General features: G+C 40.5%; 1 protein-coding gene across 1 annotated transcript in view; it reads right to left on the bottom strand.

Annotated features, from left to right (window-relative positions):
- UBE3C (ubiquitin protein ligase E3C) overlaps positions 1-16234 on the bottom strand; it is a 108068-nt gene that overhangs the window by 79712 nt on the left and 12122 nt on the right. The window contains exons 4-5 of the mRNA XM_088445422.1: positions 511-597; positions 181-338 (exon numbers count right to left, since the gene is read on the bottom strand). Coding sequence (XP_088301548.1) covers positions 181-338; positions 511-597 — 245 coding nt within the window. The remainder of the gene's footprint in view (positions 1-180; positions 339-510; positions 598-16234) is intronic.

The raw sequence follows: 16234 nt of genomic DNA, 5'->3' as shown, positions 1-16234 counted from the left end.
AATGGTAATATTGGTACGCACTCAAAATGGCTGCCTCGTTGTTGTGTTATTGGAGATAAATGCCCCAAAATGGCTGCCTCACAGTGTGTGTAGGCGAAAGGTCACCCAAAATGGCTGCCTCCCATGCATGTGCAAACAGGTGCACTTTAAATGTGTTCTGAAAGTATTCAGCACTCTTACCTTCAATGGGGTCACCAAAGAATTCATTATCGTGTATAGAAATAAGGGAATGACTAAATAATGAACTGAACAGGTAAAACAAAGGGATGATCCGATTAGAGTCTTCTAATGACATTGGGGACCCCCTGGAAATCACCTGGAGGAGTGGCACCATGGACCTGGTAACAAAATGACATATCGGATTAGTAAAGCAGTAATGGGCAAACACTGTCGATGGTAATGTATGGGATAGCTTTATATATGTGATAGATGGATAATAGATAATGAGACAACATATCTATAACTGCCAAAATTCAAATAAAAAAAAAAACGTAATTTAGGTGTACATACCCTGTAATCATTTTTGTTGTCATTGAAGAAATTAAGTACCAAAGGTGTCTTAAAAATCTTGCATTAAAGGCTAGACTGTAAAGAAGTCTGAAAGAAAACAAATATAAACAGCATTTACCAACATCACACCAACTGTTCAGCCATTTTACTCCTAGCTGCAATAAGAGGTCATCTAATGACAAAATCATTAGTTGATAAAAGGACAAACTGGTCTTAAGTTCTATAAAACAAAATGTTACTGCTGTAAACCAGACAGATCATCATAATGACCCTACTACTAAGGTAGTATGCTTCTATACCAAGTAAAACAAATATAGCAATCTTTACCATTTCCATAAGATTGTAATTAAATCCCACCTATTTCATACCATTGTCAAATCTGGCCCTAGCTTGCTCTTAGGGCCACAAATGACACCTGCAAAATTGCCCAAGCTCAAAAAACAGATGTAATTGGACTCAAATAGTTTCTTCTGTGAATATATTCCTGGAGTATGATTTTTTTACCCTTATTGCCATGGTGATACGGTCACTGGAGTATAAATAAATTGCACCAATTATATTTTATAGAATGCACGTATGTGTTTTAGTTGTGCAGTGAATATAGGTTTATCCTCGGATCCTCTGAATCCTACACCACAGTTCTGCCTGTAAGCATAACAACATTTCACAGACAGGTTTCCAATAACAGATCTTCCTTACCCTCATAAATAACTATATAAATCAGCAATTTATGGATTGCGCCAATCTTTTCCATGGTTATAGATTTAGCTAAGGAAGGTCACTTATTCACAAACTATCTATGAAATGACAGCAACACAATATAGTAGGTCTAAATTGGAGTTATGAGCAAATGGCTGCAAGTTTGCACCTGGACAAACAATGCTGCAAGGCCTGGGGTGCAAATGCAACATTCTCTCTTTTTTATGCAGGAAAATGCTGTATATATATATATATATATATATATATATATATATATATATATAGCCCAGTACTTGGGATTTGGGCTAGGAGGCACCCCCTTGTTACTCTGATCTGTACAAACATTTTAAATTTGCTCCCAGTGCAACACAACATGGTTTTGCCAAGGAGCAACATTGCTGGATTCATAATCCTCCTCCTTGCAAGGCACAAAAAAAAACTCTGCATGCTGAAGAGTCAGCTACAAGTCACACCAAATCAAATGGCTTATAAAAACATAAAAAATACAGATGACGATGACAAAGTAGGTACAGATGTGAGATAATGGATAGATAAGGGCCTGCTCATAAGCACTTAAGGGTATAGTTAAGTGCAGGTTTTTAGAAGTGAAGTTGTTGCCCATAGCAAACAATCAGATTCTAGCTATTATCTTCGGAATGGGATTGAAATCACGGGTTCAAACCCCTACAGCGGCTGCCCGACAGGAGGAAAATCCCGACAGAGGCAGGTAAGTATGCTAACCTCCCCTGTCGTCCCCCCCTAACCCTCCATTAGTGGTGCCTAACCCTAACCTCCCCCCAGGGATGCCCAACCCTAAGCCCCCCTTACCGCTCCCTAGCCCTCCCAGGGGGTGCCTAACCCTAACCACCCCCCAAAACCAGGGCTAACTGCACTAAACCTAACCCTCCCCTCCTGCGGCTAACGTGACGGGCGCCCCGGACTTACCTCCTTCGGTCACGCATCGTCCTGGATTCTGGCGTCGGAATGATAGGCGTCGATATTCCAACTCCTATCATAAATCCCTAGACGGCATTCTGCTGTCGGGATTGTGACCGGTGGCCGCACATGACTACATCCCTTATCTTGTAGAAGGTTATACAGGTAGGTTTTGACAAGGGAGCATAACAAAGAAAAAAAAAAGTTTGGGGGGGCACTCATTAATAATTCTGTTTAAAATTTAAATTTATTAGGTATGCATTAAAATAGAAATGAAAATATATAAATTGTTTTTCTGGTGATCAAAAAAAGACACAGAGAGGCCTTATAAGTATCCTCCTTTAAAAGAACAATTATGCAATTAAATTCCACATCATAATGGGGATAAGTTCCCAATATTGCTCAGTATATGGGCTAAAATATTTGTATTATTATTACCACCAATACTACAGTGTAGGTGTTCTTATATGGTAATACATAGGCACAGATAATTTATTAGTTTGTTAATACATAGTGTAATACCACAGGTAACCCGGTTTGCAGTAACATGCAGTAATGATCTGAGAAAGCATGTGAGAGGCACTGAAAAAGGCTGAGAAAAAGCCAATAAAGGGCAAGATACGTTTAATCCGATAGCACAATATTGTCTGATATTTTTAGAGATGATCAAGTATTACATTCTTAGAAAGACAACATTATTGAGTTTAATGGAAGGGAAAGTTAGAGACGCTTCTGCTGTCAGGACCAGCTTCCTCCTCCAACCCTGTTGTTCTGTGACATTGCAGGAGGTCATGGTGTCTGTGAGGATATCAGAATATTGAATATATTGATTACATGGAATTGCTCTGTTATCTGCTGTTCTGATATCTAAATAATAACACCTGATACGCTGAGACCTGAAAACCTGGTACTGCATCAGGCTGCAGAACTATACCATTTGTGATACGGTTTTCATAAAAACACATGACAAACCTGATATTCAAGGATTGTCTAAAAAAGCAGGATAATTTGCTGTGTTTTTCTGAAATTGTATGAGACTATCAAGTATATAAGAAAAACATCACTGTTTGCATTTCTACAACCATCTTGCAGGAAACTATTGAGTGAATATTGTCATTGTCTACTCTTGTACCTTTTTGCCAACATATCAGGCCGTATGATTAGATGGAACTATAAGATTGTAGTTGTTCTAAATATTATACGATAAAATAGAATCTAAAACCACTGTGATCTGGAAAGCTGACACTGTGGGCCTGATTCAGAGCCGCTCGTAAGCGGCCGCTCGTTCGCTCTGAGCGATGTTAGCACAACTGCGCATGCGTATGGGTTGTAATACGCATGCGCGAACCAGTCATTGTGGTCGGAAATTGTGTGTTCGCAAAATGACAGAATGAGGCGTTTGTGGGTGGTAACAGGGGAAGGTGCTTGAAAACGGGGAGTGGTGATCCGAACGCAGGCGTGCCAAACGGTCAAAACGGGCGTTTTAAGGGTGTGCATAATTAACAAAGCAGCGTCATCGGCCACGTCACTTGGTTCTCTTTTAGCCTGAACTGCTCGCATGATTGCGGTAGGAAAATCCTACCACAAGCACTGCGAGCAGTTCATACGCCTTTCGATGTACTCGATTAATCTAATAAATAGCGGAGATGACGTAGGATGCGAGCGGCCAGGGGTCGTTTTTTTAAAAATAGCGAGCGCATGTTTCGTTCGCTCGTTCAGACAGAGGCGTCAACAGACCGCAAAGAGCGAGCGCTCTATTTAAATATCCGGCCCCTTTTTCTGAACGAGCGAGCGCAAATAGCGTCCGGCTCTGAATCAGGCCCTGTGTCAGGCCGTTTCACACTGCTACTATTGTTATTGTCTTTTCAGGATATGATATATTTTGAGACCAGAAAACATGCCACTGCATCAAACTATAAAATGATGATGTTACTGATGCTACTTTTGCAAAATATAACAAACCTGACATATGTGCTATCTTTACAGTTAAACTCAATATGCTGTCTTTCTAAGAAATCAGACAATATTGTGCTATCAGATTAAACTTATCTTGCCCTTTATTGGCTTTTTCTCAGCCTTTTTCAGCGCCTCTCACATGCTTTCTCAGATCTTTACTGCATGTTCTTGCTGAAGAAATACCGGGTTACCTGTGGTATTACACTATGTATTAACAAACTAATAAATTATCTGTGCCTATATATTACCATATAAGAACACCTACACTATAGTATTGGTGGTGGTGGTGATAATAAAAAAAATATTTTCGCTCATATACAGAGTATGATGTGGAATTTAATTGCATAAACGTTCTTTTAAAGGAGCATACTTATAAGGCCTCTCTGTGTGCCTTTCTTTGATCACCAGAAAAACAATTACAGGGTGAGACTCCCATACCAAATATTCCGAATTACAGAATATTCTGAAATACAGAATTTTTTGAACTTGACTAAGAAAGTGAAACCTTTGCTTTTTAATGGTTTAATGTACACAAACTTTGTTTGAGCCACAAAATTAATGAAAATATTGTATAAAATTACCTCCAGGTTGTGTGTATAAGGTTAATATGAAATATGCATTCTGTGTTTATATTTGGGTCCAATTCCCAAGATATTTCATTATGATATGCAAATATTCCAAAATACGGAATATTCAGATATCCAAAATACCCTTGGTCCCAAGCATTTTGGATATGGGAGACTCAACCTGTATGTATTTTCATTTCTGTTTTAATGTATACCTAATGAAAATTTTATTTTAAACAGAATTATTATTAAGAGTGCCCTCAAAAAGAGTTTTTTTTTCCTTTGTTTTGCTCCCTTGTATTTCAGACTATACAGGTAGGTTTTGACAAGTCATGGGGAGCACCACCAACACTAAATACTTAAAACTTGGTATTAACCCACTTGATATTTTCACAGTATTGTTGGTACATATTGAGCGATTATTGTCATTTGCTACATGCTTTAGAGTTTGGTGCAGGATCACCCCTTTTTCCTTTCTATAACTTGTAGAAGGTGCAAGATAAATGATAAATAGCATCTGGCAGTTTGCCAGTGGTGCAACTAGGGTCTTTGGCGCCCAGGGCAAGATGAAAAATGGGACACCCTCCCCGCAACAAAAAATAGGCGTGGTCACATGCCACAAGGGGCGTATCAACAAGATACGTGACAGTTTCTCATCACTGTGGATACTGTGAACCTTGACCTAAATATATATGAAATGGGTATGAAGTCCCGACTGCTGAATAGCCGCCGGTTCATATCTCGACCCCGGCAACACGAAGGGAGAAGATCGACAGGGCAGGTAAGCACCCTTTCCTTACCCCCCTCCAACCCTCCCTTTGTGGTGCTTAACCCTAACCTCTCCCTCAGTGCCTAGCCCTAACCTCCCCCCAGGGGTTCCTACCCTAAAACCCCCTTACCGTATCCTAAACCTAACTCTCCCAGGGGAATGCCTAACCCTAACACTTCCCCCTAGGGGTGCCTAACCCTAACCTGCTCCCCAAACCAACCCTGCCCCCTGCGGCTAACGCAAAGGGCGCTCAGGACTTACCTCGTTCGGGCTGGCGTCCTTCGGCGTCGGGTTTAAGATAGGAGTCGGTATTTCAACTCCTATCTTAAGTTCCTTATTGGGATTCGGATGTCTGTATCAACTGGCGGCCTCATACATCTAGTCTTCTTGCGCGTTAAACAGCCCTTCTAATCGATCCATGCCATGGCTCAGTAGCGCTGAGCATCTTTCTTGGGTGACTTTTTACCTTCAAATGCGTCTTATTCACACAATGATGCAAATAGCAGCAGCAACTTCTGATTAAAATAATATGCAGCATGCCTATGTTCTCTGTGCATGCGATGTATCTGCATGCGAAACGCTACAATAGTGTTACAGCCGCTGCACTGTAATGTAGCATTTCACACGGAGATACACCCGCAGACGCACACAAAACATAGACATGCTGCATATCATGTTAATCAGCAGAAGCTGCACTGTGTGAATAAAACGCATTTGAAGGTAAAAAGTTGCATGAAAGAAGCTCGGCATGGAGCTCCCGCGTTGTGTGGTGCGACTTGTAGCGCATGGAGAATAGATTTATGTGGACACATCTGTATATATAATATAATTTTTAAGCGCATTAAAATTTTTAAGAGTGTGCAGTTAGCTCATAAAATATACTACACTATATGGCGCTTGTTCTCACCTTTTATATTTCATTTTCCCTGGGACTGCACAACAACGGTCCATTTGGAGAACTGCGAGCAGCCGCCGTGACAACGGGATTATAGTGGAACAATCGGATACACATAAGAACTTTGTCTACACAAATTCCTAGAGGGACTAGTGCTCATATCAGTACTATTTGTTTGTAACATTACACGTTAATTATATATATATATTTTTTTTTTACATCTTCTTAAGATAGGAAACAGTGATATGGGTGGGGGGAAACTGGCTCGATGAGGGGGGAAAGTTGGGGGGGTGATTCTGCAGGGGTGCAATGGGCTGAATGGGAAGTACTGGCAGTGAGATGGGGTGGGTGGGACGGGAGAGGAACACTAGGCTGGACAAGGGGGGACACTGGGCTCAATGAGAGGGCACTGTGATTGGGCTGGCTGGGGGTTTCTAGGTGGCAGTGCATAGGCAGCGGGTTTGTTAGGGAGGGAAGGGAGAAGACACTGGGATGGGGGGATCTGAAATGGTGGGGGACACTGGGCTAGAGAATGGGGAGACAATGGAATGGGGAAGTCAGTGAATCGGGGAGGCCGCTGGGCTGGGGGGCGAGGGGGGCACTGAGTTGGAGGAATGGGAGTACTACTTGGTGTTGCTGTTGCAGTCGAGAGCAAGCCATCTTTGCAGCCCTACAGCCTCCAAATCTCTGCTCCAGCTGCTGCTGGGATCTGGTCATATGTCTGGAAGAGGTGGCTGTCAAGGGAAGGGGGGTACGGCCCATTTGGTGGGAGGAGACTGGTGGTGTTGTGCCCAGCCCTCAGACTCCAGCAGCCAGCGTCAGAGGATTGGAGGCGGAGCCTCCTTCCAACTCTCTAGTTCAGTGGTCAGGGAACAGGGGTAAATTACCCCACATGGGGTAAAAATTAAATTCCTGGGGGTAATGGACGGACAGCCGGGCATGCATATGAATTATTCTATAATACAGAATGATTCATATGCATGCCCGGGTGTGCCGCAGGGAGGCTCTAAGCCGGAACGCCCGCTGAGATGTTATTACCAGTGGGTGCCCGGCTCCTTCCCTGCAGCGCCACATTAGCCGAAGGCTGGAGTTCTCTTCTGAACTCCAGCTTCCGGCTCTCTCCATGCGCACTATGGGAGAGACGTCATGACGTCTCTCCCATAGTTCCGAGGAGCAGCCGGGCGGACAGGACGGCGGCGGATGCAGAAGCAGGGATTAAGGTCAGTGGGTTTTTTTTTGTACAAGCGGCACTACAGGGGTATTATATGGGGGCATAACTATTGGGGCACTACTACAGGGGCACTATATGGGGGCACTACTACAGGGGCATTATATGGGGGCACTACTACAGGGGCATTATATGGGGGCACTACTACAGGGGGCATAACTATGGGGGCACTACTACAGGGGCACAACTATGGGGGCACTACTACAGGGGCATTATATGGGGGCACTACTATATGATTTCCTTCCTTTCAAATCAAGGGGGTAACGTCGGCGTATCTAAATATATTTTGGGGTAAATGGTAAAAATGTTCCCTGACCTCTGCTCTAGCTGGATCAATGCACCGCCCGCTTAGTGAGGAAGATTGACAGCTGCCTCCCTATGTCCTTATTCTCTGCAATATCATTGGCTGCACAGTTGGTGTAATGGTTATCTTTTCTGCCTCACAGCACTGAGGTACTACGTTCAATTCCCACCATGGCTCTATCTGTGTGGAGTTTGCACATTCCCCCTGTGCTTGAGTGGGTTTCTGCCCTAGTGTGTATGCGTGTGTGCATGTGATAAGGAATATAGATTGTAAGCTCCACTGGGGCAGGGACTGATGTGAATGGCCAAAAATTCTCTGTAAAGCGCTGCAGAGCTATATAAAAAGCTGCTACTAAACAAAAATAATTGGAGTGCAGTAGTTAAAGCATGAGATCAAGAGTGAATTGAATATGGCTGTGACAATGTTGTCAACAGCAATATTTTCAATGGAGGAGGCAACAAGCCAGTGTTAAGGTGCGTATCCACTTACAGATAGAGGAACGACAGTACGATTCAAACATTGTAATCGTATAATCGTTCCTCATCCTGTTAGTGACTATACTGAACGATATGTTGCCGACCCTCCCTCATACCCGAACATGCACAATCCTGTCATTATCGGCAGATTGACCTGCATGTTCAGGCTATGATTGATGTTGAAAATGACCAGCGGGAGTGCGCATCGCTGGTCATTTTCGACATTTTAATGCACGATTTGTCGTTACCGTTCAATCGCTCATTTTAATCGCACCTTAAGGAACTGGATTTTTGGATCCAAGCTAAAGCGGGGTACACACAGCCCACAAGTCGGCCAAACTGCCGACCCGCTGACCTAACATTTGGTAAGTGCATACACACTTACCAGTCGTTCAGGCAATATGTCTGCATTCTCAGCGCTGACATCACAACTGGGCAGGCTTTTGAATTTGCCCACCCATTTGAGATTTCAACCACTGCCAGGTCCCTGCAGAAAGTGTATGGGCAGTTGGCGCATCGCCTGTACACACAGTCAGATGCACCGATATGTCTGCAGATATATTGGACATTGGCTGTTCTGCACAGCCGACGCGATACGTCTGAACGATTTAGTTCAGAGACATATCGAGGACACACCCGCCAACGTGCTCCTGATGTATCGGAAGTTCGATTGAATGGCTGATATATCGCCCAGTGTGTACCCAGCTTAAGGGTGGAGTCAACGGTGGCATCAGAGGGAGTGTGTGATAGTAACCGAGAGGAAGATTAGAAGACACTAGAAGGTGGGAAGGCAATGAGCTTCTTTTAGGACATGAGATTTAGGAAGCATTGGGCTATCCAGGTGGAGACGGCAGAGAGGCAGATGGACACACAAGATAAAAAAAGATGGAGAGGTTGGTGAAGGAGAGGATGATTTGTGCATTGTAACACCATAGAAGTGGTAGCTGAGGCTGAAAAACCACATTAGTTCAATGAGAGAAAAGGTATTAAAAAGAAAAAGCAGAGGGCAGAAAATAGAGCCTTGAGGATTAAGAAGTGCTACTAAATATATTAACTTACTCTCAACTGTAAATATGGCCAATATTTGACAATACCATTATTAAGTATCACATTAAGTTTTAGTATAGGAGTAGGTTTTTAATTTGGTAACCTCTTTTTGGGGTAGCGTTCCCTATTCTTCAACATTTTCATGGACGTTTGTTTTTAATGGCGCTTAATAGTGACAAACTCAACAGAAGAGCAACCTCCAAAATGTAACTGTGAAATGTGACCTAGCATGGACATAGGAGGCACTAGCATGGACATAGGAGGAAATGGCTCAGTGACCAGTTGCGCTTTCTACACTAAACAAAGCTCTTGGCAGAACGCCTCTGTGGCCCTCATGACATCTGTGCAAAGACTTTTCAACTTAGCAAGTATAAACCATAATTATAGAAGGTCTAGTGTTTTAGTGAAATAGATAAACATTAGGTGCAATAAAACAAGTCATTTCCTCCACAAATGTGCAGCGAAGCATTTTATCACTTTCAAATAAGGAAGTTCTTTTTGATGTATATTGGCACCTAGTGCTTAATCTTTAACCATTTAAATTTATAATTTAGAAAATAGCAAGCATATAGATATAGAATATTCTAAAAAATGATGACATAAAACCGGGGACAATGAAGTAATATTATAGATCACACAATGACATTTTCAATCTGAAGGTTCTTCTTGATATGCACACAGTATCTGCTTTAGTAGTTTTTCCTAAACAGTGGGTCAGCCCAGCGGATGGCATCACACCTCTCAATATACAGACAACCCCCCCCCCCCCCCTTCCTCTGTTTGGTCTGCATCTGTAGATTTCCAGTCTGTCAGTAATGCAGAACCTAGTATCTGCCTGACTAGCCAAAGTATGAAAAGATAGTAGTAGCATGGGTACATTTCCTTAACCACTAGACTTCACTTCTTATTAACATGGAAGTATAAATGAAAGTCTCGTGCCTCAGGGAAATTGACTTCAGCTCAGCAAATGGCTGCCACAAGCTGTGTGGGTGACAAGTGCCTTAAAATAAATTTTACTGTCTCACTGGATTGTTCAAAATGTAAAAAAGGCTAATGAATGGGGCATGTAACTTATGTTCCTAAAGACATTTCATCCAACCATGGCACAAAACGTATTCGTGTTTGCCTAAAGACTGTAAAATGAAGTGCGAAATTCCTTCTATGCAATGATTAAATGACTCATTAAGCTTTTATTCAGCAGAAACACCAACAAAACTTAATTAGCTGAATGCAAGTTTCTCCTAAATATGCCTCGGTCATAAACATAGGCCTATTTCCCACTACAATAATTTAAGATAATGAATTTAACACAATAGGCTTAAAAGGAAGATTCAAAATACTGTCACCTCTACCAAGCTATAAGATGTCACCGAAAGAACATGGCAGCCAGTACTCAATCTATTCAAGTATCCTATCACCCAGCTGTAAACGTCCAGTGCTTTGCTCTAGACAATTCATCCTTTACAGCACAGATAGTATTTAGCTGATAAACCAAAGACAACAATTACAATACAATGGTAAATCTCTAGGAAAAACAATCAAAGGGCAATTACAAGGAAAAGATCTAATATAGGTTTGCTCATTCCTCCTCTGAAAGGAAGGTCACTGAATGCACTATTGACACATGAATGTTGGGAATAAGGATGCATAGTTTTCACATAAAGTACTGTGTGGCATGTTCAATATCGCACCTGGGTGTTAGTGATCCCAGCTTATTTAACAGATTAGCACTGGATAAAAGCCAAGGGTTATCAGTGTTAAACAGTTAGCCCAAAATTAGCCAACACCTCAACAAGCCATCCAGGGAAGAAGCTACAATGGGTATGAAGAGATCAATTAACCCCTTATGACAACTGACATGTTAGATGACTTTAGGACTAGGAATTAAGCATTTACTTTGCATTACATTTACAAAGCCTATGTTTAGGAGTATTTTATATTTAAAAGTTCTGCACATTGAACCATATTTTAACATATCACAAAGTTGAAAAGCCGTAATGCAAATTTAAATGCTGTTTAGAAAATGGGGATCTTTATGAAATCTGAAGCAGAAACTGTGCTATATATAATCTGTAGCAATTACAGTATTCTTTGCAAATGAAAGCCAAGATCCTATTGATGGCTAATTTGTTATAGCATCTTTTTATCCAGATACCAGATTTCAACTTAGTATTCCTTGCGAGAATGTGGGAGAAACTGAATCCATTTACATTTACACCATGAAATCTCTTACAATTTGCAAAATGCACCTTCGCCTACACTGACATCATCTGAAACATGTATCAATATAGGTAATGAGTCCGCACTAGTTCTTTATAAGTATAGAGGTAGATGTTTGATATGAAATGAACCAACATATAGGTCTATCTATAAGTAAACATTAAAGATGACACTTGGTTGGTGGTGCTCCCATAGAATTTGTGATTCACAATTATGCAGAAGGTCTTAAACGTCATGATCTCTCATAGACCTATAATTAGGCTCGATTGAGACCGTATATTTATATTATTTTATCCCACTGGTCATTTTTAATGACTTATACACTCCACTCACTATGTACTCATGAATTTACTTTTTTTTTATATTTTTCTTATGGCTTGTTTTCATTTGAATTTAGTTTCACACATCACACATGTTAATCTTACTACTCAGGTATTTATTCTTATTTTATTTCTGTATTTATGATCTAATCATTTTCTTATTGCACACTATCCACTACAAGATACATGATAACACTATTTATTTTCTTAGATTATCTACATTTATATTCACCATTTTTAATTTTATTTATGATTTTTTTAGGCACTTATATTTAAATTGTAAATTTTTCAGAATTGTGACTTTTATTGTTATTATAGCACCTTATGGTATTCATACCCATCATTACAGGTTGTTTATACCTAATACTGTGTCACTGAGTACGTTTTCAATGTGATCAATCGAGAATATTTTCTTTTTTAGAAAAGTCTTTCTTCAGTTTTATTATCACCATTTATCTCCGTTTTATAGATTCACAATTACGTATTTTTAATATATACTTTTTTGATTAAGATAAGGATAATTGTATATGAATTTATTATTTTATTACTGTTTTGTGTTTCTCCCCCCCCCCCCCCCTTTTTACTATGATAATTCTATAAATACAGTCTGTCATTAAGTTTTAGTTTATCAACTGTAGGATCCATCTATGATCAATTGTATTTTATTATGGACTAATATTTATATTTTTTGGATGGGCAGATGCTGTGCCTTTTTAATGTATCTAGATTGGCAAAATTCTACTTCCCTTTTCTTCTTTCTTGAATTCCGATTTAATTTGGTACCGATTAAAGTTGAAGATATGCCCCCCTTCTTTAATCCTTATTGGCTATACTGATTCTTCTAGATCTGGTAATACATATTTTAATAAGAACAGAATAGCGCTAATACAAATAAATGACTGTCCACGGTAATATTTAGGTAAGGGCGCTATTCATATAGGGTTAAAAGGATTGGGGTTATGTTTACATATGGTATTTCAATCTCATGGAGATACACCTTCCTCACTGTTTATCTACCATTGGTCCCACTACATTCACTCCCCACTGGCCAAAACCACTTTCTATCTCAATATGGACACAGTGATTGGTTGTACACAGGCTCTAATAGAGTCAGAGAGAGAACAAACCTCACGGCGATCAGGTGACCAAGCCAGAATTGGCGAAACGCGTGTCAGTGATTCTGCTCAAAGCAAGCTGTACAGCTGACACTACGTTGAGCTCTCTCACTCCAGTTATCATTCGGACCGGAGGTATCTTTTCTTCTTTCAGTGCTCCCTCATCCCTATAGAACCGATGTCCTCCTCTGCAATGCCCCGATGGTAACAAGGGAGACACGGCTCCCTGCGGGACAGCAGAAGCGCACACCAACTCTCCCCCAGGGCAGTGCGCCTGTCACCCCCTCATCCCCTGTTCAATGTTCTACAAGACAGGGGAAAGTAGAAGTTGTGGGACAAAGACATCCCCTTGGATTTTTTTCTATCCATTCTCCCTTCCTTTCAGGCATCTGAAAAAATATCTTAACAGTGGTATTTATTCTCTGCAGTTGTTTATTACTTGTCTAATTATAATAAGTTATTGTGGTGAATTGTTTAAATATTACCGTCTTTAACACTGAATTGATTTAAACCACATTGGGGATAATTGCAGTATTAGGATCCATTGTTGCCCTGACATCAGTAGCAAGAATTTATCCTACACGGGATATCACATGATGCTCATTTTAAACTTTCATCTTTATGTAAAAATCAGACTAATTGCTCGGTCTGTTATTTGTGTTGTGTAATAATTATTACCATCTTTAATACTGAATTGACTTCAACTACATTTGGGTTAATTGTATAATTAAGATTCACTGTTGCTCCAACATCGGCGGCAAGAATTTACCTTACATGTGATGATATGATATAGGTTTTTCAGTTTCATTTTTATATAATAACCAGACTAATTGTTGGGTCTGTTTTATCGGGGTGTACACAACACCAACAAAATGGAATTTGTGATTTAATTGCAAGATCTATAACCCAATAATCATTTGACTGATTAACTCTGCTTATGATCAGATTTATTTCCCATATCCCTGGTAACAAAGAGATCATTCTTAAAAAAAACAAAAAAAACTGTAATTTTATTTTCCTGGTTCAATATACTTTGTTTGTGACTCATTTAATAAAACAGAATTAGAGGATTTTAATTGATATTTAATTGATTAGGATATAATTTATTATTCCACTTTGGTAGATCTCATATGATGGAATATGAGATCTAATTGGTATGTGTTCAGCTATATCAGTTGAGATATTGAATTTAATATATATTATGACAAAGGATCATTGCAACTTGTGCCGCCGTATTTTCATTGCATATTGCATTCATTTATGTTGAATATAATTTTTAGGTAATAGAGTATATCTATAATATACTCTTTTTATGAAGGGTTATTAAAAGTTATGTTTTAGTAAAATATACTTTTCATCTATTACAATATTAATTCTATTTTCTTGTAAGAGTACCCGCCAAAAAACAGTGTCTTTTTTTTTCATTACTCTTGGGCTTGAGAATCGCTACATTCTCTGCTCTTGGGTTTAAGACCCTCTACACATAATCTGAAACATCACAGCCAGATGTTACCATGTATTTTTTGTGTTTCCAGGAATAGCCTTGCACGCCATTTAAGACAAATAACTATTATTATACAATCTGTAACTCCAGAGAATGCATCCTAGAAACATCTTAGAAACACTTCAGTGTCTAGTGAATAGAAGAGCTGTACACTCATCCATTAGGTCCAACAAAATGGCTGCCCCCACTAAGTGCAGGAGACGGAGGTGCTGTGTTATGAAGGACGTGTTCCACATACAGTATATGTGCATCCATCAAGAAAGGTCTGTAAAAAGCACAGAAACCACCCTTTACCCATAAAGTGTGCCGCAGTACTTTCAGTCGGGTTGGGAACGAGATCCCAGCGGTTGGGATACCAGCAGTCAGAATCCTGACAGGATTAGGTAAGTATCCTAAACCTAACCCTGCCCCTAACCCACCTTTCCCACAGCCTAACTCGAACCCTCCCCCTAGTGCATAACTCTATTACTCCCCATCGGTGATTCCGGGACCCGGGATTCTGACTGCCAGCGCTGTATGCGCCGGGATGTTGACTACATCCCAGTTAGTGAACCATCTAGAGTTCTCAGTGGAAAGCCTAGTCGTTCTGCTGTGCACCTCCAGTGCACTATTTACATGAAGTCCAGGGTGTGATTATAAATGGAACATTTTCAGAATGGGTTACTGCAGTTATCGAGGGTAACATAAGTAAGAGACCAAAAATCACTGTCATCTCCAAAACGGGGTACATTTTTTAATTACTTGTCAGACCATCACTCTAGTATCGGGTTAATTTGCTTAACCCCAATGCTAAACCTAACCCTCCCCCTAATACTTCATGATCGGGATGTCAGCGGTCGGAATTCTGGAGCCAGGATTCCGACTGCTGTTGGGATTCCGGTGCCGGTATTCTGACCACCTGCAGACTACATCCCCTTTCATTCCACACTGGCTATTCTCATTATACCTGCAATACACTATGGTCATTGGGCTGCTATTGTTTTGTAACAAACGTGGCCATGCTGCATGACATTGGCTCAATCTATAAGTGTCAGCCCTTCTACCCTTACAGGTGTCCAATGACGTAAAAGTTATACAGGGTCTGAATTCAGGGAGGAGGAGAAATGTTAGCACCAATCTGGAAGAACTATAGCAACACACACATAGAAAGTGTCCCCAATTACAGTCAATTATGGTTTCATTTATTTATTTACTTTGAATTATCAGATTATAAATAAATATAGCCCTGCTGCAGAAAGACTGTTTTCCTGCAGCAGCAGGTGGACAATCATTTTAGGGTTGTTCTCCTTCTGAAGCCTGGTCGGCATGAGAGGGCTGAGGAGAGGCAGTGCAAGCAACCATGGGGCCGCTAGGTGGGCTGAGCCAAGCAGCTGCTGGAAGATCAGCTTCCAGCAGCTGATCAGGCTCTACTGACATGGCCGCAGCAGATGCAAACAAGCGTTTAATGAAAAGTATATCATTAATATATATCAAGAAATATGTAACTTGTGAGATTTTATTTAATGTAGAAAAGTTATTCTCAACCTCAACCCTCAAGTTTTCCCAACAGGTTATGTTTTGGGAATGTCTTTATGGAATCAGGTGGGAGAATTACTGACCCAACAAATAGATTAACTAACCTGTGCATGATTTAAGAAATCCACAAAACATGACCTGTTGCTGTTACTTGAAGACTGGAGTTGAGTACCA

Source organism: Taudactylus pleione, unplaced genomic scaffold, assembly GCF_031769625.1.
Source record: "Taudactylus pleione unplaced genomic scaffold, aTauple2 ptg000380l, whole genome shotgun sequence".
Lineage (NCBI taxonomy): Eukaryota > Metazoa > Chordata > Amphibia > Anura > Myobatrachidae > Taudactylus > Taudactylus pleione.
This window is presented reverse-complemented; position numbering and strand designations above follow the sequence as displayed.